General features: G+C 37.7%; 1 protein-coding gene across 1 annotated transcript in view; it reads right to left on the reverse strand.

Moving 5' to 3' along the window:
• CNBD1 (cyclic nucleotide binding domain containing 1) overlaps positions 1–27,242 on the reverse strand; it is a 429,553-nt gene that overhangs the window by 115,879 nt on the left and 286,432 nt on the right. The window contains exon 7 of the mRNA XM_055546399.1: positions 9,131–9,142. Within this exon, the coding sequence (XP_055402374.1) occupies positions 9,131–9,142 (12 nt within the window). The remainder of the gene's footprint in view (positions 1–9,130; positions 9,143–27,242) is intronic.

The following is a 27,242-nucleotide window of genomic DNA, read 5'->3' on the forward strand; positions in this document are numbered from 1 at the left end:
AATGCCAAACTAACTTCTGAGAATTTTGTGTCAGAAATATATACATCTGTTCAACAGCACTTCCCCTCTCCTGCCTTACTTGCTAACAGAAACCTGGTTTCTTTAAGGCATGAGGTTTCAAAGTGCCTGGGGATCATGGATTAAGCCCATGGTGCTGAAGGCTGATTGTTCTAGGCTAATAGGGTGATAAATTCACCCTTATTAATTCTGAGTTGAAAGGTGGACTGTCTTAGTCCATTCAGGCTGCTATAACAAAATGCCATAGATTGTGTGGCTTTTAAAGAAGAGACATTTATTGCCCACAGTTCTGGAATCTGAAAGTCTGAGATCAAGGTGCAAGCATGGGAGTGAAAGCCTTCTTCTAGGTTGCAAAATTCTTGTATTCTCATATGATAGAAGACAGTTGAGAGGTCTCTCCAAGCCACTTTTACAGGCTCAGTATCATTCAAAGTGCTCTACTCTTATAACCTAAAGATGCTACTTCTTAATACCATCACCCTGGGTGTTAATATTTCAGCATATGCATTTTCAGTTCAGTTCAGTCTCTCAGTCGTGTCCGACTCTTTGCGACCCCATGAATCACAGCACGCCAGGCCTCCCTGTCCATCACCAACTCCCAGAGTTCACGCAGACTCACGTCCATCAAGTCAGTGATGCCATCCAGCCATCTCATCCTCAAGCCCCCTTCTCCTCCTGCCCCCAATCCCTCCCAGCATCAGAGTCTTTTCCAATGAGTCAGCTCTTTGCATCAGGTGGCCAAAGTACTGAAGTTTCAGCTTTAGCATCATTCCTTCCAAAGAAATCCCAGGGCTGATCTCCTTCAGAATGGACTGGTTGGATCTCCTTGCAGTCCAAGGGACTCTCAAGAGTCTTCTCCAACATGACAGTTCACAAGCATCAATTCTTTGGTGCTCAGCTTTCTTCACAGTCCAACTCTCACATCCATACATGACCACAGGAAAAACCATAGCATTTTAAGAGAATACAAACATTCAGACCATGGACCTATGACCCTGTCTTGCCAGTGAGACAGGAGTGGAGGTTTGTGCCATCTGGGCTTTTTGTGGAAATGTTTTCTCCACTAATGAAAGGACACATGCTCTGCCACCCCATGTCTGGAAGAGTGAAAACAATTGAGGGAGAAATGCAGCATTCTAAGAATGGCAGCACAAAAATGGCAAGGACCCAACAGAAGCAGAAGAGATTAAGAAGAGGTGGCAAAAATACACAGAACTGTACAAAAAGCCAATGATCTGGCTAGCCATGATGGTGTGGTCACCCGCTTAGAGCCATACATCCTGTGAAGTCAAGTGAGCCTGAGGAAGCATTACCATGAAGAAAGATAGTGGAGGCGATGGAATTCCATCTGAGCTATTTCAAATCTTAAAAGATGATTCTGTTAAAATGCCTCACTCAATATGCCAGAAAATTTGGAAAACCTAGCAGTGGCCACAGGACTGGCAAAGGTCAGATTTTATTTCAACTGCAAAGAAGGGCAATACTAAAGAATGTTCAAACTACCATACAGTTGTATTCATTTCACATGTCAGCAAAGCAATGCTCAATATCCTTCCCGCGAGGTTTCAACAGTACTTGAACTGAAAACTTCCTGATGATTTAGAAAAGGCAGAGGAACCAGAGGTCAAATTGTCAACATCCATTAGATCATAGAAAAAGCAAAAGAATTCCAGAAAACATCTTCTGTTTCATTGACTACGCTAAAGCCTCTGACTATGGATCACAGCAAACTGTGGAAAATTCTTTAAGAGATGGGAATACCAGCCCACCTCACCTGCCTCCTGAGAAACCCGTATGCAGGTCAAGAAAGAGCAGTTAGAACTGGGCATGGAACAATGGCCTGGTTCAGTTGAGAAAGGAGTACATTAAGGCTGGATATCTTCACCCTGCTTAGTTAACTTATATGCAGAGTGGTGGTGGTGGTGGTTATTCACTAAGTCATGTCCGACTCTTGCGATCCCACAGACTGTAGCTTCCCAGGATCTTCTATCCATGGGGTTCTCCAGGCAAGAATACTGGAGTGGGTTGCCATTTCCTTCTCCAAGGAATCTTCCCAACCCAGGAATCAAACCCAGGTCTCCTGCAATGCAGGCAGATTCTTTACTGACTGAGCTACAAGGGAAGCCACATCATGCAAAATGTCAGGCTGGATCACAGGCTGGAATCAAGATTGCTGGGAGAAATATCAACAACCTCAGATATGCAGATGATACCATTCTAATGGCAAAAAGCAAAGAGGAACTAAAGAACCTTTTCCTGAGGGTGAAAGAGGAGAGTGAAAAAGCTGGCTTGAAACTCAGCATCAAAAACTAAGATCACAGCATCTGGTCCCATTATTTTATGGCAAATAAAAGGGGGAAAAATGGAAACAGTGACAGGTTTTATTTTCTAGGGCTCCAAAATCACTGGGGATGATGACTGCAGCCATGAAATTAAAAGACACTTGCTCCTTGAGAGAAAAACTATGACAAACCTAGACAGTGTATTAAAATCCAGAGTCATTACTTTGTTGACAAAGGTCTGTAGGAGAACTCTTGCAAGTCCCCTGGACAGCAAGGAGATCAAACTAGTCCATCCTAAAGGAAATCAACCCTGAATATTCACTGGAAGGACTGATGCTAAAGCTGAAGCTCCAGTCCTTTGGCAACCTGATGCAAAGACCTGCCTCACTGGGAAAGACCCTGCTGCTGGGAAAGATTGAAGGCAAGAGGAGAAGGGGGTAACAGAGGATGAGATGGTTCGATAGCATCACCTACTCAATGGACATGGGTTTGAGGAAAGTCCAGGAGATAGTGAAGGACAGGGAAGCCTGGTACGCTACAGTCCATGGGGTCACAAAGAGTTGGACATGACTTAGTGACTGAACAACAATAACAAAGCACAGTTAAAATATTAAAAGCAACAGGAGAAAATAGACAAATAATATACAAGGGAACTCCCATAAAGTTATTAGTTGATTTCTCAATGGAAAGTCTACAAGCCAAAAGAAAATGGCACGATATATTTAAAGTGATGAGAAGGAAGAAATTACAATCAGGAATACTTTACCAAGCAGGACTTTTATTCTGATTTGATAGAGAAATCAAAAGCATTACAGACAAGCAAAAGTTAATAGAATTCAGTGCCATCAAACCAGCTTTGCAACAATTGCTAAAGGAACCTCTCTAGACATGAAACACAAAAGAAAAAAAAGACCTACAAAAAATAAACCCAAAACAATTAAGAAATGGAAATAGGACCATTCATATCAGTAATCACCTAAATGAAAATTGATTAAATGCACCAACCAAAGAACAAAGACTGGTTGGATGCATGAAAACGTGTGCATGTATACACTTTCACCCAACACATCACCCTACCCAACCTCCCAAATCGTATGTAATTATTTTATATTGTTAGGTTAGTCATGTTTCCAATATGACTTGCAAATGTAATTGTCTTATATTTTTTGTCTATTGATTGTGAAAACTGATAAAACATGTTTTTCTACTGTAATTAAGTAACTATTACTCATTTTAATACCATTGTATCATGATTTGTCAGTAGAAAATGATAGAATTCTATATCACTAAAGCTAACATTTAATAGGAAAATCGGTAATCATTTTTTTAAATCCAGATGCATATAAGAATTATCTTGGAATTTTTTGAAAAAATGCAAATGCTCAAGTATTGTTTTTTCTCCAACACCCAAGGTTGATTCTAATGAGCAGCCGTGTTTAAAAATGACTGGACTATATGATAATCTTTATTCTTATCTAGTTCATCTCACTCTTTAAATTTAATTTTCCACACTCTCATTTAATTTAGTTAATGTTTTCCAAGTTTTCTGTCTCATTTTTGATGTTTTTTTCTCAAATGTAGTAGAAAAACTTTTAATGTATTTAAAATAACATACTTTTTAGGCAGAATATATTTTTGCCTAACAAAAATTTACCACATGTGGTTCCACTTATCTGAATAAGTATGAATAGAATGTTAGATTTCTAATTTATATTTACTCAAAATTTTGATATATTTCCATTTATTCTGGCATCTAGTATTACTGCTAAAATCTAGCAAGCTTATTTTCTTAGTCATTTAAGAAAATAATTGAAAGAGGTTTGAAACTTGTAATCCAGTTCTGAGAATATAAAGAAATACTGTGTTGTAAAAAAAAAAAAGATATGACACAGTATTACTAACTAAAGTATAGATTTTGTTCAAATTTCACAAAATTTTATGTTACTGTCCATTATTTGTTTTCATACTTTATTCAAGATTCCACATTCTATTTAGTTGCATTGAGCAGCTTTAGCTGAAATCAACAAATTCTGATAAATTTTCTTTTCATTTTTACTGTTACAAATATTTTCTAATTTTCCTTGTTATGGCTTCTTAGCCTATCATTTAAAAGTGGACATTTAATTTCCAAACACATTGGGTTTTAAAGTATCTGACATTAATTTCTCATTTCAGTGCTTTCTTCTCTGCAATCGCCCTATGTGTTTTTCAGTCTTTTAAGTTTACTGATGCTTTCAATGACTAAGTCAAAGATTTCTCTTGGTAAATGTCACACCGCATGTGAAAATATGAAGGTTATTTTCAAATATCTTTGATATTGATTTCTAACATAATAACTTTAGATGACGAAATTTTTACACATTGTTTTCTGTTCCTGTATATATTCCAGTGTCTCTTGATTTATAGTGTGTGGGAACTTACATAGAATTTGTATCTTGCTGTTTTGTGAAAACTGTATAAATTTTAATTATGTTGAATTTGCTCATAGTGCTTTTCAAGCCTACTATTTCCTTCTTTTCTATTTATTCTACTAATTTTTGAGAGTTTGATATTGAAGTTCTAACTAAAAATCTTAATTTATCTACTAAAAATAATTATAATATATAGCAAAAATGTATGTTACTTTGTTCTGTATTTCCCAAGTAAGTCTCCAATAAATGTGTCATCATACTATCATAATTAAAAATATCATATAGGCAGCGTAATTTTTACTTTTTCTAACTTATTTTCAAACAATAGTTTGTTTTCTATGATTTAAGGTTGATTTTTAGTTATACCACATATTTTAACTGTGAAAATAGAAGGTCTCTACATGATAAGAAATACCTTCATGTTTTAAATCCATCACAAGCTATTTATGTTGAATTTTTAAATGATTGGAGAAACAATTGTATGTTAAGTTCCCATCTTTTTTGACTGACTTTTTGGTTTTTAACTTTTAAATAATCTAATATTTAACATTTCAAGAACAAAATACTGCACATATTTTAAATTTAGATAAAATAAATGTAATCTGTAAAAACAGTAGCAGTACATACAAGTTAAATTTGATTTATTCTTATCGAACACCTTAAAAGGTTATGGAATGCTAAGCAACAGAGAAATATAAACTCCCCAACCTCAAGGAAGTCACCTTAACATGCAGAGTTGAGACAGGGGTTCAGAAAGACCAACCTCTAAGATAGCAGAAAACCATCCAAGATGATCCCTAAATGAATGAAATAAGAGAAGGAGGGGATCAGAAGTCTGGATGAAGAATGTATCCCTGACAAGTATTTTGATATGGAGAAGCAATAAAAGGAAGACAACCAGCTTAGAGAACAGCATACCTGGAAGATCAGGCAACCTTTACTTTCAGAAATCTGGAGACCTGGAAATTAAATATCCTGAAATTCTTTATGCTTATCAAACATGACTTTGTTTTAGTCTTCAGGATATCCCAATATTCTGCTTGTCCTATAGCTTAAAGTTATTTGGAATAAATTACCATTTGAAAATATTGGTTGAGCTTTATTCTGGATCTAGAGATGAAATTGCTATTCAACTATCATATTAAAATGATGTATTATTTCTCCAGTGGGAACAACCACTTATCACTGCTTCTGAAGTCCCCCCAAATTTATACAAATATCTGATGAAGCTTAAAATGTTTGGGACAGTATGAGTAAGATCTTCATGGCTCAATTACCCTCAGGTATAAGAAAGACACAATCTTTGCTGCTAACACAGATTAGAACTGTTTAGTAGTTGGGAGACTGAAAACTCAGGATTCAACGATCAAGTGATTAACTTGCTCAGAATATGCTTGCTATACTTTAAAGACGCAGTCATTTTAGCAACAAACTTGTTTTACCAATTCCAACCTCTGTCTCCATCCTTACCTCCTAATCCTCACTCTCACAATTTGTTATTGACTGACTAGCTAGCAACTGATAAAGGCCAAGAAAGTAGTCCTCTGAGAGGGGATATATTCCTATAAAACATAGGAATTAATCAATATTTAATATGAAGTGAAGTGTTAGTCACTCTGTCATGTCCAACTCTTTTCAACCCCATGAACTGTAGCCTGCCAGGCTCCTCTGTTCATGGGATTCTCCAGGCAAGAATACTGGAGTGGGTTGCCATTCCCTTCTCCAGAGGATCTTCCCAACCCAAGGATCAAACCTGGGTCTCCTCCACTGCAGGCAGATTCTTTACCTTTGAGCTACAGGAAAATCCAATATTTAACATAAATATCAGTAGTTAAATTTATGCATTGAGCAATTAAATTAGGTACATGTGCTTATTACCTCTGGTTACCCAATGTATTCAATTTAAAAAAAAAAGGCAGACCTATTGCTTTTTCTAATTTTAGCAAGAATATAAATGATATAATTATAGCTCCTGAAATGATTGCAAATAAATATCATTTTGTTTCCTGTATGCGTGCACTGGTACTGGTATTACATTATTTAAAGTATTTGAATGACAAAGGTATACAATTTTAATCACTGTGTACTTCAGCTGTCATAATATCACTATATTATATATTATACTAATACCATAGTAGTGATCATTTAATTCTCCTTCTTTTTTCATCTACCAGACACCATGAAGAATACTTCTATCGTTATTTTTTAAAAAATATACCACATCTAAATTATTGTGTTGAATGCTGTTGTGGGTATAAACCAATGTATATGATTTCACACAGTGTTCAAGTAAATACAAACTCCTTAAACCCCAAATTCAAGATCTTCTACTCTCCTAACTATCTTTAGCACTATTACCAAAATATGCCCTCAGATGTGTTTATTTAGTCATGAGGTTTATTCATTGACACACACACAAAAAAATACTTTGTGAATTTTGATTATATTTTCTTAGCAGCTCTTTATAAACACAGAGAATGCCTTCCCTAATTTATTCTATCCATTTCTAATCTAATCATTTCAAACTACTTTCTTTATCTGTTGACTACTCTCTTTGCTTTAATACTACTACTCTTTGCTTTAAACTTAAATAGTAATTGCTCCCTGTAAAGTTTATTTGGCAATTTAGATCTGTTACTATTATGCAATAGTTATAACAGAAATGTATTGAGCCCTTTTTTTGTGGAAAGCAGTTTCATCAATCATCTTATTTAATCTTCAGAAGAGTAGTAAGAAGAGGATATTAATAATACTATCACTACCTCTAAATCTGTTTTACAAATGCAGAAATAGAGCTTTAGAAAAATACTGGAACAAATGACTAGTAAACAGCAGGGTCAGGATCAAGCCTATGATTGTTTCATATCAAACTCTATGCTTTTGTATCATAATTTTCATTACTTCAAACTGCACTTAGAATTTCCCTTATTCTTTACCTTCCCTCTCTAACTATGCACTTTCTTCTTAATATGGATGTCTAAGACTATCCTATACATCTGGTGATCAAACCAGTCAATCTTAAAGGAAATCAGTCCTGAATACTCATTGGAAGGACTGATGCTGAGGCTGAATTTCCAAAACTTTGGCCAACTGATGCGAAGAACTGACTTATTGGAAAAGATCCTGATGCTGGAAAAGTTTGAAGGTGGGAGGAGAAGGGGATGACAGAGGATGAGATGGTTGGATGGCATCACCAAATCGATGGACATGGGTTGCAAACTCTGGGAGTTGGTGATGGACAGGGAGGCCTGGCGTGCTGCAGTCCATGGGGTCACAAAGAGTTGGACATGACTGAGAGACAGAGCTGATGCATTCTGGTAAGCATACAAGGGTCTACAGCATTGAGATATATAATTATATTTGGTAAGTTGCTGCTGCTGCTGCTAAGTCACTTCAGTCGTGTCTGACTCTATGCGATCCCATAGACGGCAGCCCACCAGGTTCCCCATCCCTGGGATTCTCCAGGCAAGAACATTGGAGTGGGTTGCCATGTCCTTCTCCAATGCATGAAAGTGAAAAGTCAAAGTGAAGTCACTCAGTCGTGTCTGACTCTTCACAGCCCCATGGACTGCAGCCTACCAGGCTCCTCCGTCCATGGGATTTTCCAGGCAAGAGTACTGGAGTGGGGTGCCATCGCCTTCTCCAATTTGGTAAGTAGTGAAATGGAATTTTGGAGATTGTGATAGACAGCTGTAACTAGATATATAGATAACTAGAAATAGCAAAACTAAATTGTGGACAGAAAGGACACATTAATTAGCAATGATGGCAATACAGAATAACCAGAGTAAACAAGGACAAATGTGAGTTTCAAGATCATGGGTTAGCCAGATATCCCTGTTAGAAGACTGATTAAGCTTTCATTTGTCTAGTCAAGGCTATGGTTTTTCCTGTGGTCATGTATGGATGTGAGAGTTGGACTGTGAAGAAGGCTGAGCTCCAAAGAATTGATGTTTTTGAACTGTGGTGTTGGAGAAGACTCTTGAGAGTCCCTTAGACTGCAAGGAGATCCAACCAGTCCATTCTGAAAGAGATCAGTCCTGGGATTTCTTTGGAAGGAATGATGATAAAGCTGAAACTCCAGTACTTTGGCCACCTCATGCGAAGAGTTGACTCACTGGAAAAGACTCTGATGCTGGGAGGGATTGGGGGCAGGAGGAGAAGGGGACAACAGAGGATGAGATGGCTGGATGGCATCACTGACTTGATGGACGTGAGTCTGAGTGAACTCCAGGAGCTGGTGATGGACAGGGAGGCCTGGCGTGCTGCGATTCATGGGGTCGTAAAGAGTCGGACATGACTGAGTGACTGATCTGATCTGATGGTCTAACCAATGAATAAGAAGCAAATACCTAATGAGTTAACTACTAAAGTTAGGTAGTACATGCTAGGAACCTGCCTCAATACAAATGGGAACACAGGAAGGAAGATCTGTGACATGATTTGGAGGCAAGGAAGGAGAGGATAGGGAAAAACAGAATGTCTCCATAATGTATATAAGCTTCTCCTCCCAAGATTATAGCTCCTGAAAATGCTACTCAAGAAGCAGAGATTCTCAAGTGGGAATGAAAATACCTAGTTCCTGACACAATGAGTAAACTCACTGCTGCTGAAGACCGACTGAATGTATCATACCTGAGAAATGATGTTTCCAGTAGGATTTAATTTGGTGGAAAACTTTTAGGAAGTGTTTAGTATAAGGATTGACTCCAGCCTAACAGCCATGCTAAAAGTTGGAGGAGAGTTAATTATCCTGAAGTATGCATCAATATTCTTAATATTTTGTTCTTAATCTGATTCAATTACATTAAGATTAATGATGAAAATGAAAGTCTCTCAGTCATGGCCAACTCTTTATGACCCCATGGACTATACAGTCCATGGAATTCTCCAGGCCAGAATACTGGAGTGGGTAGATTTTCCCTTCTCCAGGGATCTTCCCAACCCAGGGATCAAACCCAGGTCTGCTGCATTGCAGGAAGATTCTTTACTAGCTGAGTCACAAGGGAAACTCAATAATAATAGTACACTATTGTTTATTAAACCCATAGTCTATGCCAGAAACAGGATGATGAACACAATTCAAAACATATTGGATACAGTAAAAGCAATGCTCAGAGGCAAGTTTACAATCCATATCCTAATGCAAGCCTACCTAGAGAAACAAGAAAAACATCAAACAAGCTAAACCTTACACCTAAAGCAACTAGAAAAAGAACAACAAAAACAAAGTTAGTAGAAGGAAATACATTGTAAAAATCAGAGTGGTTATAAATAAAAAAATAAATGAAGGAGACAATAGCAAAGATCAATAAAACTTAAAGCTGGTTCTTTGAGAAGATAAAATTGACAAACCATTAGCCAGACCCATCAAGAAGAAAAGGGAGAGAAGACTTTTATCAATAAAATTAGAAAGGAAAAAGGAGATGTTACAATAGACAATGCAGAAATATAAAGGATCATAAAAGACTATTACAAGCAACGACAATCTAAAATAAATGAGCAAATTCTTAGAAAACTACAACCTTCCAAGATTGAAACAGGAAGAAATAGAAAATATGAACATACCAATCACAGGCAATGAAATAAAATCTGTGATCAAAAATCTTCCACAAAATAAAACCTTGAGACCAGATGGCTTCACAGGTGAATTCTAAATGTTTAGAGAAGATGTAACACCTATCCTGCTCAAACTCTTCCAGAAAATTGCAGAGGAAAGAAAACTCCCAAACTCATTCTAGGAGGCCACCATCCTCCTGATACCAAAACCAGACAAAGATACCATACACAAAAAAAGAAAATCACAGGCCATATCACTGATGAACAAAGATGCAAAAATCCTTAAAACAAAATTCTAGTAAACAGAACCCAGCAACACATTAAAGGAATTGAGCAAGTGGAGTTTACCCCTGGGATATAAGGGTTCTTTAATATATACAAATCAATCATTGAGTTAAACTATATTAATACAATGAAACATAAATATCATACAATCATCTCAATAGATGCAGAGAAAGCTTTTGGCAAAATTCAACACCTATTTATAATAACTCTTCAGAAAGCAGGCACAGAAGGAACCTACCTCAACATAATAAAGGCCATCTATGATGAACCCACAGCAAACATTCTCAATGGTGAAAACCTGGAAGCATTTCCTCCAAGATCAGGAGCAAGACAAGGGTACCCACTCTCGCCACTATCATTTAATATATTTTTGGAAGTCCTAGCCACAGAAATCACAGGAGAAAAAGGAATACAGACTGAAAAGAAGAAATAAAACCCTCATTTGCTGATGACATGATTCTATGCACAGGAAACCCTAAAGATGCCACTAGGAAATTACTAGCCCAAATCAATAAATATAGTAAATTTGCAGGATATAAAATTAATAGACAGAAATCCCTTGCATTCCTATTCATGAACAATGAAAAATCAGAAAGAGAATAGTGAAACAATCCCATTCACCATTGCAGCAAAAAGAATAAAATACCTAGGAATAAGCCCACTTAAAGAGACAAAAGACCTGTATGCAGAAATCTATATGACACTGATGAAAGAAATCAAAGATGACACAGACAGATAGAGAGATATATCATATTCCTGGATTGGAAGAATCACTATTGTGAAAATGACTATACTACTCAAAACAACCTACAGATTCAATGCAATCTGTATCAAAATACCAATGGTATTTTCCACCATTGAAAAAGCACTAGAACAAATGGAAACACAGACCCTGAATAGCTGAAGCAATCTTGAGAAAGAAGAGTGGAGCTGGAAGAATCAACCTTCCTGACTTCAGACCATACTGCAAAGAGACAGTCGTCAAGACAGTATGGTACTGGCATAAAAACAGAAATATAGACCAATGGAACAAAGTAGAGCTACATCCATTCACCTATGGGCACCTTACCTTTGACAAAGGAGGCAAAAATATACAATGGTGAAAAGAGAGTCTCTTCAATAATTGGTTTGGGAAAACTGTACAGCTACATTCAGAAGACTAATATAATGGCATCTGATTCCATCACTTCATGGCAAATAGATGGGGAAACAATGGAAACAGTGACAGAGTTTATTTTCTTGGGCTCCAAAATCACTGCAGATGGTGACTGCAGCCATGAAATTAAAAGACACTTACTCCTTGGAAGGAAAGTCATGACCAACCTAGATAGCATATTGAAAAGCAGAGACATTACTTTGCCAACAAAGGTTCATCCAGTCAAAGCTTTGGTTTTTCCAGTAGTCATGTATGGATGTGAGAGTTGGACCATAAAGACAGCTGAACGCCAAGGAATTGATGCTTTTGAACTGCAGTGTTGAAGAACACTCTTGAGAGTCCCTTGGACTGCAAGGAGATCTAACCAGTCCATCCTAAAGGAAATCAGTCCTGAATATTCATTGGAAGGACTGATGCTGAAGCTGAAACTCCAATACTTTGGCCACCTGATGCAAAGAACGGACTCATTGGAAAAGACTCTGATGCTGGGAAAAATTGAAGGTGGAAGGAGAAAGGGACAACAGAGGATGAGATGGTTGGATGGCATCACCAACTCAATGGACATGAGTTTGAGTAAACTCTGGGAGTTGGTGATGGACAGCGAGGCCTGGTGTGCTGCAGTCCATGGGGTCGCAAAGAGCTGGACATGACTGAGCAACTGAACTGAACTGAACATGTAAAAGAATGAAACTAGAACATTTCCTAACATCATATACAAAAATAAACTCAAAATGGATTATAGGCTTAAATGTAAAGCCAGAAACCATAAAGCTCTTAGAGCAAAACATAGGCCAGTGCACACTTGGACATAAATCACATCAAGATCCTCTTTGACTCATCTCCTAGAGTAATGGAAATAAAAATAGAAATAAACAAATGGGACCCAATTAAACTTAAATGTCTTTGCACAGTAAATGAAATAATAAACAAGATTAAAAGACAACAGAATGGGAGAACATACTTGCAAGTGAGACAAAGGATATAGCAGCTTATATGGTTCAATATTAGAAAAACAAACACCCCAGTCAAAAAACGGGCAGAAGACCTAAACAGACTTTTCTCCGAAGAATACATACAGGTGGTCAACAAACACATGAAGAGATGTTCAATATTACTAATTGTTAGAGAATGCAAATGAAAACTAAGTGAGGCATCAACTCACACCAGTCAGAATGGCCGTCATCAAAAAATCTACAAATAAATGCTGGAGAAGGTGTGGAGAAAAGGAAACTCTGCTACACTGTTGGTGGAAATGCAAACTGATATAGCTATTATGGAGAAGAATATGTAGATTCCTTAAAAAACTAGGACTAGATACCATATGACCCAGCAATCCCACTACTAGGCATATACTCTGAGAAAAACCACAGTTCTAAAGGCCACATGTACCCCAGTGTTCGTTGCAGCATTATTTACAATAGCTAGGACATGGAAGCAAGCTAGGTGACTACTGGCAGATGAGTGGATAAAGATGCATGGAATATATATACTGCTCAAGCATAAAAAGGAACTAATCTGAGTCAGTTATAGTGAGTTGCATGAACCTAGAGCCTGTTAAACACAGTAAAGTAAGTCAGAAAAACAAATATTGTGTATTAATACATACACACAGAATCTAGAAAAATGGTATTGATGAACTTATTTGCAAGGAGACGGTGGAGATGCAGATGGAGAGATTGGACTTGTGGATTCAGTAGGGGGAGGAGAGGGTGAGACAAATGGAAAAAGTAGTGTAGACATATATACACTATCAAGTGTAAAATAGAGAGCTGGTGGGAAGTTGCTACATAACACAGGGAGCCCAGCCTGGCCCTCTGTGATGACCTAGAGGGGTGGGATGAGGGGAGAGGAAGGAGGCTTAAGAGGGAAGAGATACATGGAGAACTATGGCTGATTCCTGTTCTACAGCAGAAACCCACACAACACTGTAAGGCAATCTTCCTCCAATTAAAAAATAAATTTAAACAAAAATAAACGTTTTAACTTTTAGTTAAATTATATTGCTCAAAGGACACTTATTTTCTCCAGTCTAGGATGTTACCAAGTCACATAACAAAATACTCACAAAGAGTCACAACCTACAACCAGGCAAGAAAACATGAGGGGTTCATGCAAAGTTCTCATTGTAAAAGGAACGGCCCCAAATATCAATAATTATTTAATCATCTCACCTTCAGGGCAATTTTCTTCTCCCTGTCATATTTCTAGTCAGCTCCTTTGCTGGGCTATATAGTGACTACTTTCCTTTTTCTCAAATGAGAAATTTACTCAAGATTTGCTCCTTGAGTTCAACTCTTTCTTTTCAATACTATTTTCCTGAAGATTTTATCTATCTTATGGATTTAATATCACATTTCTATGTAGACAATTTCAAAATTTATATCTCTAACCATTTCAAGATTATATTGTATACTCAAAAGAGCACTTAAAAATATTTACATAATAACTGTTTAATAAAACTAGTTGATTTAACTGAATTTTTAGCATGCATAAACACACACACAATGAAAAAACTTTTTTTACTCTGAGAAACTATCTTGTTGAAACTGATTTTTCATGTGGCAAAACCCACAAGTAATATAGATATATTTCAATATCCCAGTTTTTGTCAAATGGGGGCGTTTCAAGAAAATTAATAAATAGTTTTATATGTAAGATTTCATGTGGAAATATATATAATCTATTCCATTATATGTGTTATATGTATTTTTATGTGTACACACAACATCCTATTACATTTGTATAGATACATTCTATTATATATTAAGCTATAATATCTCACAGGATACATACATTATATAGGATGTGTTATACCTAAAACACATATAATACTAAGTGCAATATTTTCAATTATTCTAAGATGTTAAACTTGTATTCATAGAAATTTAAGTGATATAAAATAGACTATATATATACACACATAATAAAGATTAAATGGATATTTATGTAACAGAGTGCCTTGGGTAGTTTTCCTACAGTGAATTGTGACTTTTACTGTTGCTTCAGAGTATTAGAAATTAAAATGTGTAGGACTTGCATAGAGATTTATCAATCGTAAAATTGATTTTGTGAACTTTAGCTCATTTTCCGCCTCGAGAGACTGTAAACAGATCAGAGTACTGATGGAAAAGACAGAGAGGTCTGTGTAGTGAGAGTTGTCAGAGTCCTGCAGTTATCTCCCTTCCTCCTCCTTCCCTTTGCCCAAAGCTCAAAGTGAGGACTGAAAGAAGCTCTTTCTGCCCCTTTCCTGTCTGCCTGCTTCTGTTCCTCTCTGGCCTTAAAAGAACTTCATTATAGGAATGAGATCACTAGATAATTTAACCTAACTCCTAACTTACTCTCCACTGAATGAATGCACACGGTGCCTTGCTAACCTGTTGATTCTTTTCCCAGATTGAAAGAAATAAGAATGAAGAATTAAGTAGTAAGAAAATGACTAGCTCTCTACTCCCAGTAGCCTCATTAGCAATCCTGCAGGCAGATCACGTGGGCAAGATAGCATCTGAAGAAAGATCAGCAGGAGTCAGCCAGTCTGCATGCAAGGGAAAATGACACAGAACCCAACTTCCTGCCTGGATGATTCATTGAGACTCCAAAAGCAGTCATAGCCCAGCAGACTCTTCCGAGTTGATCTGGAGCACAAATCCACCTTCTCCCCAGGTTGCTAGAACACTGAGAAAGCAATCTCCCTTCTCTGAGAAAGCAACCTTTCACCTACCTTGTGAGGATTGACTGGTTGATCAGTGGGCAGCCAAACCTGAGTTCAGTCACAAGAAGACAGGAAGCTGATGGGCTAAGTGTCTGGCTCTCCCTCTCCCATCAGCTAAGTGGACTCACCAAAGTTAAAGAGTGTGGAACTGTCTGCAAAGGGAGCAAACCTGCAGATCTGCCTGAAGTGGTGAATTGATTCAAAAGAGAGACTTCTGCGGTCTCCACTGCATGAAGCCAGGGATAAAAGTTGTATTAAATAACTCACTATACAGACATTGGGCTTCCCAGATGGCTCAAGTGGTAAAGAATCTGCCTGTAAATGCAGGAAACACAGAGACACGGGTCAATCTCTGAGTTGGGAAGATCCCCTGGACAAGGAAATAAAAACCCACTCCAGTATTCTTGCGGAGAAGGCAATGGCAACCCACTCCAGTACTCTTGCCTGGAAAATCCCATGGGCGGAGGAGCCTGGTAGGCTTCAGTCCACGGGGTCACGAAGAGTCGGACACGACTGAGCGACTTCCCTTTCACTTTTCACTTTCATGCATTGGAGAAGGAAATGGCAACCCACTCCAGTGTTCTTGCCTGGAGAATCCCAGGGACGGGGGAGCCTGGTGGGGTACCGTCTATGGGGTCGCACAGAGTCGGACACGACTGAAGCGACTTAGCAGCAGCAGCAGCCAGTATTCTTGCCTGAAAAATAGCATGGACAGAGGAGCCTGGCAGGTTACAGTTCATTGGGTCACAAAGAGTCAGACATGACTGAGCATGCCAGGGAGTTACAGAAGAAAGGACATACAAAAGATTGCATTTAGACACCAAATCACTGACGGTAACCATAAATTCACCTCTGATATTTATTCTCCCTTCCTTCCTGATCCTCTGAGAGGAGCAGAAAAAGCAGTTAATGAATAGAAGAGGATGCAGAGTAAGAAAGGGGGAATAAACTATTGTGAACTCCTTCCCCCACTGCAGAATTATAGCTTAATAAGACGCAAGTTGTGTTGTCAAACGTGAGAGTTTGAAATTTTGATATGAAGACGAGACTGGAAATTTTAATATCTAAAAATTGAGGCTACTTATTAATCACTAGGAATCTGACTGAGATTTCATCCAGGGAGCATGGAAAAATACTACTACACAGATTGTTTAAAGCTTTGTTATTAAAAATGTTAAAGCTATTTTGTAATTTTACCCTACTCGGTCCAAATTGTTCAATATACATTTATCAAATGATTTTCATTCCACAAGTCTTCAAATGTGTATTGTTCAAAGAAAAGCTCTACTAATAAACTATAAAGTTATTTTTAGTAATAAAGAGCTTCCATTTAAAAATTGCTTGTATAATGTTGCTAAATGTTATCATGTCAAAAATACATCTTAATAAAAATATCAACATAACCAAATATATATCAATTATAGGGACATATAAAGTATAAAATACAAAATAAGGTATAAAATGCAGTGTGTGTGTGTGTGTGTGTGTGTGTGTTAACATACACCATACCATACCTGAGTTGACTCTAAAGAAACTTGATTCTCTTTATGAGTGTTCTTTGAAAAATTGTGAAACTAATTAAAAATAAACTAAAGATTTTAAAACTACTTAGGATCCTTACTGATGATCTTATAAATGAATGTTTTTTTCTCTCTTTTCCTTATAGGTAATGTGCTTACTCGCTCAGTCATGTCCTACTCTTTGCAACCCCATGGACTGTAGCCCTCTCCAGGCTCCTCTGTCTATGGGAATTCTCCAGGCAAGAATACTGAATGGGTAGTCTTTCCCTTCTCCAGGGGATCATCCAAACCCAGGGATTGGACCCCAGGTCTCCCATGTTGCAGGCAGATTCTTTACTGTCTGAGCCACCACAAAACAAATTTGCTTTACTATTTAAATCAATATCAAGAAAAACAAAAACAAAAAATATTATTTGTACTTTACCAATTTTTTTTAGTCCAATTTAGATCTGTAACAGGGAATAAGTGTAATATGTTGCATCTCATGAAAAATGTATTTGATTCTTTGAATGTTTTTCACTTTATGCTCATTATACTCAGATAATGCCCACTTGTTTACAAAATTTTAAATTAAATAGTTAAGATAGTTACTTCTCTTTTTTATGTTATTCTCTGATTCAACACAATAAAAAAAGCAAATAGTGGTAAAGAAGCTAAATAGATGGAGGAAAAATAAAACATAACCCTCTGTGAAAAACCACAAAACTCCCAAACATAAATAATATTTAATGCTTATTTTTTAAATAAATACACAGAAAAGCAAGTCAATAAAATTAGACAAAGGATAGCATATTTTAAAATGTAACTCACGTTTCCTATAGAAAACAGAGTCAATAAGGATACTTAATATTTTTAGCAATCCAAATTAAATTATAGGCAATAGTCACATACTTTTTCTTCAGCAGACTTAAGAACAAAATCACTAGAGTTGCTGACATGGAACAAAATTGTCTGCTTTTATCTCTATTATTTTTTTTAAATATTTTATAAGTACTAGAAAAAAAGAATGATTTAGAGTTATGAACTGCTTGCCAGCCAGCGTGCAATAAAAAGCCATTACTTTAGCACTGATAGCTCCTGGCCTGCTGTGCCAGTACAATTGATCAAACTTTTGATGGTGTTGAACAGGGCTGGGGTATTGTCAGAAGACAACGCTCAGGAAGCTACAGTATCTCAGACTTCTGAGATGTTGAGGATGAGTGTTAAGAACCATAGAAAAGAATAACTGAGTCATGTTTCTGTACAGAAGTAATTAACACAACGTTGAAATTCAACTATAATTAAAAATAAATTTTCAAAAAGAATAACTGTTTGGGGGGATATAAATACAATGGATAAAGGAAATAATATTTTAGGAAAACTCATCATCAGCTTAAATTGATATAACCAAAGAACTCCATGGTAGCATATAAGGAAAACCTATTCTTCTAAAGTTGGAAGACAGAAAAAGGTAAAAATTGGACTTCATATTTTATTATAAGGGTACCATAGCTCCAAATAACCTTGCATATACAACCCCAGCAAGTACTCTGTTGAACTCTGAAACTCAGGGTAAAGACTTTAAAACCTGGTACATTAAGTCCAATCATAATTGCCATCTTTACAGTGAGAAAATATGGTGAATGTAATAAAAAACTGAGTTTGGGGGCTTCCCTCGTGGCTCAGTGGTGAAGAGTCCACCTGCCAATGCAGGGAACACAGGTTCAGTCCCTGATCCGGGGGCATCCCACATGCTGTGGGGCAACTGAGCCTGTGCACCACAACTTCTGAGCCTGTGCTCTAGAGCCTGGGGTCCACAACTACCGAGCCCACGTGCTGCAGCTACTGAAGCCCACATGCCCTAGAGCCCCGTGCTTCTCAACAAGAAAAACCACTGCAATGAGAAGCCCATACTCTGCTACCAGAGAGTGGCCTCTGCTCTCTGCAACTAGAGGCAAAGCCCATGCATGCAGCAACGAAGACTCAGAATGGGAAAAAAAAATTAAATAAAAAATAAAAAAACTGAGCTTGGTCCAGGTCTGGTTCACAGTAGCTCCACTGGATTCATACAACCACCGCATAACAAGTTCTATGGACTTTAAATATGTAATTTGAATGGATACTTGATATTGATCCCATATTGATTTCTTGGTCTTTGTGGTAAGAGCTATCAGTAAGGAAGATCAAGTAGAAATCTGAAATTCCCTATCCCTACTATCCTCCACCTTAGCCAAGATAGTAAATCAAAACAATATCATAGACATCAGCAAGATGGAAGGCTGGGAATTCCCACCCAGTCCTCATTCCCCCACAAAAGTAACAATTTAACAGCAATCCACAAATAAAAACCTAAAAATATTTAGTACAAGACAAGGATGCTCACTCTTTCCACTTCTATTCAACATAGTACTATCATCCTAGGCAGAGAAATGGTGCAAAGAGAAAGAGAAGGAGAAGGAAAAAAAAAAAAAAAAAAAAGGAGAGAAAGAAAGAAAAGATATCCAAATCAGAAGAAAGAAATAAAATAACTTGCTTGTATATGACATGATGTTATATGTGCAAAACCTGAAAAACTTCACCAAAAATTATTATAAATAATAAATAAATCGAGTAAATTTGCAGAATACAAAAGTAATACACAAAATCAGTGTCTTTTCTATACATAATAACAAATTATACAAAAAAATTGGGAAAGCATTTACAAAAATTATAAAATACTTATGAATAAACTTAAAGATATGTACTAAAAATTATAAAACAGTAATGGCATTAAAGAAACCACAGATAAATGGAGACATTTTTTGTTCACAAATAGGAAAAATTAACATAGTTAAAATGTGCATATTATCAACTCCAATTCAACAGCATATTAAAAGAATTGAACACTATGACCAAGTGGAATTTATCCCTGGGAGGCAAGAATAGATCAATATATGCAATCAATAAATGTGATGCACTACATTCTCAGAATGAAAGATAAAGATCATATGATCATCTCAATATATACAGAAAAAAATCTGACAAAATATACCAGTCTTTCATTTCAACAAATTGAGTATAGAAGGAACATGCCTCATCATAATAAAGGCTATTATGACAAAGCCATTGCTACCGTCCTACTCAATGGTGAAAGATTGAAAGCTTTGTTTCTGAGATCAGGAAAAAGATAAGGATATCACTCTCATCACTATTATTCCACATGATACTGAAATCTTAGACCAATTAGTTAAAACGAAGAAATAAAAGGCATCCAAATCATAAAGGACACGGTAAATTGTTTTATTATCTTATATGCAGAAAAATAAAAAAAAGCTGTTGGAACTAATCAAAAAATTCAATAAAGCCTCAGGATATAAAATTAATGTACAGAAATCAGTGGCATTTCTATATACTAAGAGAACACCTGAAAAAGAAATAAACTATCCCACTCACAATAATATCAAAAACATAAAATAATTAAAAATTTATATAGCCAAGGAACTGAAATATCTGTACAATGAACACTGCAGAATGTTTATGATGAAAATTGAAGGTACAAAGGGAAAGACATCCCATGTTCATGGACTGGAGCAAATTAATACTATGAATATGTCTATACTATACAAAGTCATATATAGATTCAATGTTATCCCTATCAAAACTCCAGCGGTATTTTTCACAGAAATAAAGAAATCCTAAAATTTGTATGGGACCACAAAAGACTGAATTGCCAAAGCAATACTGAGACAAAAGAACAAAGGAGGAGGTATTACAGGATCTAATTTTAAGCTATACTACAAGGATATAGTAATTGAAACAATATTGCATTAGCATAAAAATAGAGACATACCAATGGGGCCGAAAGAGAGCTCAGAAATAAATGCCACCATATGCAGCCAACATATATTTCACAAAGGGTTCAGGAAAATTCAACAGGGAAAGAATAGTCTCTTCAATAGATAGTGCTTGGAAAATCAGATAGCCACATACTGAAACTGAATTCTTATCTTACAGCACACTACAAAAATTACCTTGAAATGGATTAAAGACTTAAACACAAGATCTGCTATTGCAAAACTCCTAGAAAAATACACAGGAAAGAAGCTCCTTGAAACTGGTCTTGGTAATGATTTTTTTGACACAATACCAAAAGTACAAAGGTAAAAATCAACCATCAGAATTACATTAAGCTTAAAAGCTTATTTACAGCAAAATAAATATAAACAAATGAAAAGGCAGCTGATATAACAGGAGAAAATTTTTCAACCATATATCAGATAAGGGGTTACTATCCAAAATATATAAGGAACTCACACAATTCAATAGCAGAGAAACAAATAACACAATTTTTTAAATGCAAAAACAACCTACATAGGTATTTCTCAAAATAATACATTAAAACGAGCAAGTGCTTGAAAAGGTGTTCAACATCACTAACCATCAAGGAAATGAAATCAAAACCATAATAAGATATCACCTCACATCTGTTAGAACGGCTGTTATCAAAAAGAATAGGTAAATGTGCAAGATGTGGTGAAAATGGAATCCTTGTGTACTGTTGGTGGACATGTAAATTGGTAAAGCATTTAAGAAACAGTATGGAGCTTCCCTGGAGAAGGAAATGGCAACCCGCTCCAGTATTCTTGCCTGGAGAATCCCACGGACAGAGGAGCCTTGGCAGGCCATGATCCATAGGGTCGCAGAGAGTCAGACATGACTGAAGTGACTAAGCATGCACACATGCATGGATCTTCCCTCAAAAAATTAAAACAGAACTACAATACAATCCAGGAATCTCATTTCTGTGCTGTCATCTAAAGAAAGGAAAACAGGATATTGAAGAGACAGCTGCATTTGCTTGTTTATTGAATCATTATTCACAATAGCTAAAATATGGAGACAACCTAAGTGTTTATCCATGGGTGAACAGAGCTCAAAAATATGATATATACACAAACAATAGGATTTTATTAAGTTTGAAAAGGAAGGAAATTCTGACAATTGTGACAATACAAATGAACCTGAAAGACATTATGCTAAGTGATCAAATTGCCAATATCTGCTGGATCATGGAAAAAGCAAGAGAGTTCCAGAAAAACATCTATTTCTGTTTTATTGACTATGCCAAAGCCTTTGACTGTGTGGATCACAATAACCTGTGGAAAATTCTGAAAGAGATGGGAATACCAGACCACCTGACCTGCCTATTGAGAAATCTGTGTGCAGGTCAGGAAGCAACAGTTAGAACTGGACATGGAACAACAGACTGGTTCCAAATAGGAAAAGGAGTACGTCAAGGCTGTATATTGTCACCCTGCTTATTTAACTTATATGCAGAGTACATCATGAGAAACGTTGGGCTGGATGAAGCACAAGCTGGAATCAAGATTGCCAGGACAAATATCAATAACCTCAGATTGCAGATGACACCACCCTTATGGCACAAAGTGAAGAGGAACTAAAAAGCCTCTTGATGAAAGTGAAAGAGGAGAGTGAAAAAGTTGGCTTAAAGCTCAACATTCAGAAAACGAAGATCATGGCATCTGGTCCCATCACTTCATGGGAAATAGGTGGGGAAACAATGGAAACAGTGTCAGACTTTATTTTGGGGGGCTCCAAAATCACTGCAGATGGTGACTGCAGCCATGAAATTAAAAGACACTTACTCCTTGGAAGGAAAGTTATGACCAACCTAGATAGCATATTCAAAAGCAGAGACATTACTTTGCCAACAAAGGTCCATCTAGTCAAGGCTATGGTTTTTCCAGTGGTCATGTATGGATGTAAGAATTAGACAGTGAAGAAAGCTGAGCACCAAAGAATTGATCCTTTTGAACTGTGGTGTTGGAGTTAACTCTTGAGATCCAACCAGTCTATCCTAAAGGAGACCAGTCCTGGGTGTTCATTGGAAGGACTGATGCTGAGGCTGAAACTCCAATACTTTGGCCACCTCATGCAAAGAGTTGACTCATTGGAAAAGACCCTGATGCTGGGAGGGATTGGGGGCAGGAGGACAAGGGGATGACAGAGGATGAGATGGCTGGATGGCATCACCAACTTGATGCACATGAGTTTGGGTGAACTCCACGAGTTGGTGATGGACAGAGAGGCCTGGCATGCTATGATTCATGGGGTGGCAAAGAGTCAGACATGACTGAGCAACTGAACTGAACTGAATTAAAATATGCCAAACAAAGACAAATAGGATCTCATGTATATATTTTATCTAAAATAGTCAAACTCATAGAAGACAGTAGAATGTTGGTGACAAGGTATAAAGTGAAACTTGCTTAGTCATGGCTGACTCTTTGTGACCCCATGGACTGTACAGTCCATGGAATTCTTCAAGCCAGAACAATGGACTGGGTAGACTCTTCCTTCTCAAAGGGATCTTCCCAACCCAGGGATCAAACCCAGGTCTCCTGCATTGCAGGAAGATTCTTTACTAGCTGAGCCATAAGGGAAGCCACAAGGTGTAAGGGCTAGGGAAAATGGACAAATATTGATCAAAGGGTACAAAGTTTGCTGTATGCAAGATGAGTAAGCCTTAGAGATCTAATATACAACACAGTAATATAATCATGTATGGATGTGAGAGTTGGACTGTTAAGAAAGCTGAGCGACGAAGAATTGATACTTTTGAACTGTGGTGTTGGAGAAGACTCTTGAGAGTCCCTTGGACTGCAGTGAGGTCCAACCAATCCATCCTAAAGGAGATCAGTCCTGGGTGTTCATTGGAAGGACTGGTGCTAAAGCTGAAACTCCAGTACTTTGGCCACCTCATGCGAAGAGTTGACTCATTGGAAAAGACCCTGATGCTGGGAGGGATTGGGTGCAGGAGGAGAAGGGGACGACAGAGGATGAGATGGCTGGATGGCATCACCAACTCGATGCACATGAGTTTGTGTGAACTCCGGGAGTTGGTGATGGACAGGGAGGCCTGGCGTGCTGCGATTCATGGGGTCACAACGAGTCAGACACGACTGAGCAACTGAACTGAACTTAATTGAACTGAATATAATCAACAATATGAATCTGCCTGCCAATGCAGGAGACGCAGGAGATGCAGGTTAGATTCCTGTCAGGAACATCCCCTGGAGTAGGAAATGGCAACCCACTCCAGTGTTCTTGCTGGGAAAACTCCATGGTCAGAGGAGCTGGTTGGGCTGCAATCAATAGAGTCACAACGAGTAAAAGATAACTGAGCAACTGAGCACACACACACACACACACACACACACACAACAGTGTATACTTGAACTTTGCTAGGAGGATAGATATTGTGTTCTCATTACAAGCACACAACAATCTATGTAAGATGATGAATATGTTAATTAGCTTGACTGTGCTGATCACTTCACAACGTATATACATATATCAAAACATCAAGATACATACCTTAAACATATACAAATTTTCTTGTCAAATTATACATCAGCAAAGCTGGAACAAAAACACTACTACATTCCTAGAAGAATGACACCTATTACTGCTGCACTCAAAGACCTAATTCAGGATTCAGAGTTGGTAGTCCCATCTTATTTCATTACATTCTTGAGTTTTGTCCTCAACAAGCAAACAACCAGATCCTAGAAGATTGGAGTGGATTACACTTTCATGCATTGGGAAAGGAAATGGCAACCCACTCCAGTGTTCTTGCCTGGAGAATCCCAGGGACGGGGGAGCCTGGTGGGCTGCCATCTATGGGGTCGCACAGAGTCGGACACGACTGAAGCGACTTAGCAGCAGCAGCAGCACTATAAAGTTAACAAAGAAATGGCCCTAATTATAGCCGCTCTGCAAAATGTGATATTCTTTTTTTCAAAAACAGATTGAAAAAGTATTGGGTCTGCACAGAAGAACTGTACAAAAAAAGGTCTTAATGATCTGGGTAACCACGATGGTGTGGTCACTCACCAAGAGCCAGACATCTTAGAGTGTAAAGTCTTGTGGACCTTAGGAAGCATTACTACTAAAAAAGCCAGTGGAGGTGATGGAATTCTAGCTGAGCTATTTCTAATCCTAAAAGAATATGCTGTTAAAATGCTTCACTTAATACACCATGAAATTTGGAAAACTCAGCAGTGACCACAGAACTGGAAAAGGTCAGCTTTCATGTACATCCCAATGAAGGAAAATGCCAAAGAATGTTCAAATTACCACACAATTACGCTCATTTCACAAACTAGCAAGGTAATGTTCAAAAGCCTTTAAGTTAGGTTTCAACACTACATGAACAGAGAACATCCAGATATACAAGCTGGTATTGAATAGGAAGAGGAACCAGAAATCAAATTGCCAATATCCATTGGATCATTGAAAAAGCAGGGGATTTCCAGGAAAACATTTACCTCTGCTTTGTTGACTACACTAAAGGCTTTGACTGTGGATCACAAGAAACTCCATGAAATTCTTAAAGAGATTGTAATACCAGATCACCTAACCTGTCTCCTGAGAAACCTGTATGCAAGTCAAGAAGCAATAGTTAGAACTGGACATGGAAAAATGGACTGGTTCAAAATTGGGAAGGAGTATGTCAGGGCTGTATATTATCGTTCTACTTATTTAACTTAGTAGAGTACATCATGTGAAATGCTAAATCACAAGTTAGAATCAAGATTCTAATCCAAAATCACTGCAGATGGTGACTGCAGCCATGAATTAAAAGATGCTTACTCCTTGGAAGAAAAGCTATGACCAACCATGTTAAAAAGCAGAGACATTATTCTGCCAACAAAGGTCCATCAAGAAAATCTATGATTTTTCCTGTAGTCATGTCTGGATGTAAGAGTTGGACCATAAAGAAAGCTGAGTGCAGAAGAATTGACGCCTTTGAACTGTGGTGTTGGTGAAGACTCTTGCGAGTCCCTTGGACAGCAAGGAGATCCAACCAGTCCATCCCAAAGGAAATCAGTCCTGAATACTCATTGGAAGGATTGATGCTGAGGCTGAAACTCCAATACTTTGTTCATCTGATGCGAAGAACTGACTCACTGGAAAAGACCCTGATGCTGGGAAAGATTGAAGGCAGGAGGTGAAGGGTTCGATAGAGGATGAGATGGTTGGACGGCATCACTGACTCAATGGACATGAGTTTGAGGAAGCTCCAGGAATTGGTCATGGACAGGGAATCCTGGTGTGCTGCAGTCCATGGGGTCACAAAGAGTCAGACACAACTGAGCGACTGAACTGAACTGAACTGAGAATGAAGATTGCTAGGAGAAATGTCAATAACCTCAGATAAGCAAATGATGCCACTCTAACAGCAGAAAGTGAAGAGAAACTAAAGAGCCTCTTGATAAAGATGAAAGAGAAGAGTGAAAAAACTGGCTTAAAAAAGAGAGTGAAAAGTCTGGCTTAAAACTCAACATTTAAAAAATGAAGATCATGGCATCTGGTCCCATCAATTCATGGCAAATAGATGAGGAAAAAATGGAAACAGTGACAGATTTTATTTTGGGGGGTTCCAAAGTCTTTGCAGATGGTGACTGCAGCCATGAAATTAAAACACATTTCTTCCTTGGAAGAAAAGTTATGACAAACCTAGACAGCATATTAAAAAACAGAATAGGAAAAGGAGTACATCAAGGCTGTATATTATCACCCTGCTTATTTAATTTATATGCAGAGTACATCATGAGAAATGCTGGGCTGGAAGAAGCACAAGCTGGAATCAAGATTGCCAGGAGAAATATCAAGAACCTCAGATATGCAGATGACACCACCCTTATGGCACAAAGTGAAGAGGAACTAAAAAGCCTCTTGATGAAAGTGAAAGAGGAGAGAGAAAAGGTTGGCTTAAAGCTCAACATTCAGAAAACGAAGATCATGGCATCTGGTCCCATTACTTCATGGGAAATAGATGGGGAAACAGTGGAAACAATGTCAGACTTTTTTTTGCGGGGGGGCTCCAAAATCACTGCAGATGGTGACTGTAGCCATGAAATTAAAAGACCCTTACTCCTTGGAAGAAAAGTTATGACCAACCTAGATAGCATATTGAAAAGCAGAGACATTACTTTGCCAACAAAGGTCCGTCTAGTCAAGGCTATGGTTTTTCCTGTGGTCATGTATGGATGTGAGAGTTGGACTGTGAAGAAAGCTGAGCGCCGAAGAATTGATGCTTTTGAACTGTGGTGTTGGGGAAGACTCTTGAGAGTCCCTTGGACTGCAAAGAGATCCAACCAGTCCATTCTGAAGGAGATCAGCCCTGGGATTTCTTTGGAAGGAATGATGCTAAAGCTGAAACTCCAGTACTTTGGCCACCTCATGCGGAGAGTTGACTCATTGGAAAAGACCCTGATGCTGGGAGGGATTGGGGGCAGGAGGAGAAGGGGACGACAG

The sequence above is a fragment of the Bubalus kerabau genome, chromosome 14, assembly GCF_029407905.1.
Source record: "Bubalus kerabau isolate K-KA32 ecotype Philippines breed swamp buffalo chromosome 14, PCC_UOA_SB_1v2, whole genome shotgun sequence".
NCBI classification, from domain to species: domain Eukaryota; kingdom Metazoa; phylum Chordata; class Mammalia; order Artiodactyla; family Bovidae; genus Bubalus; species Bubalus kerabau.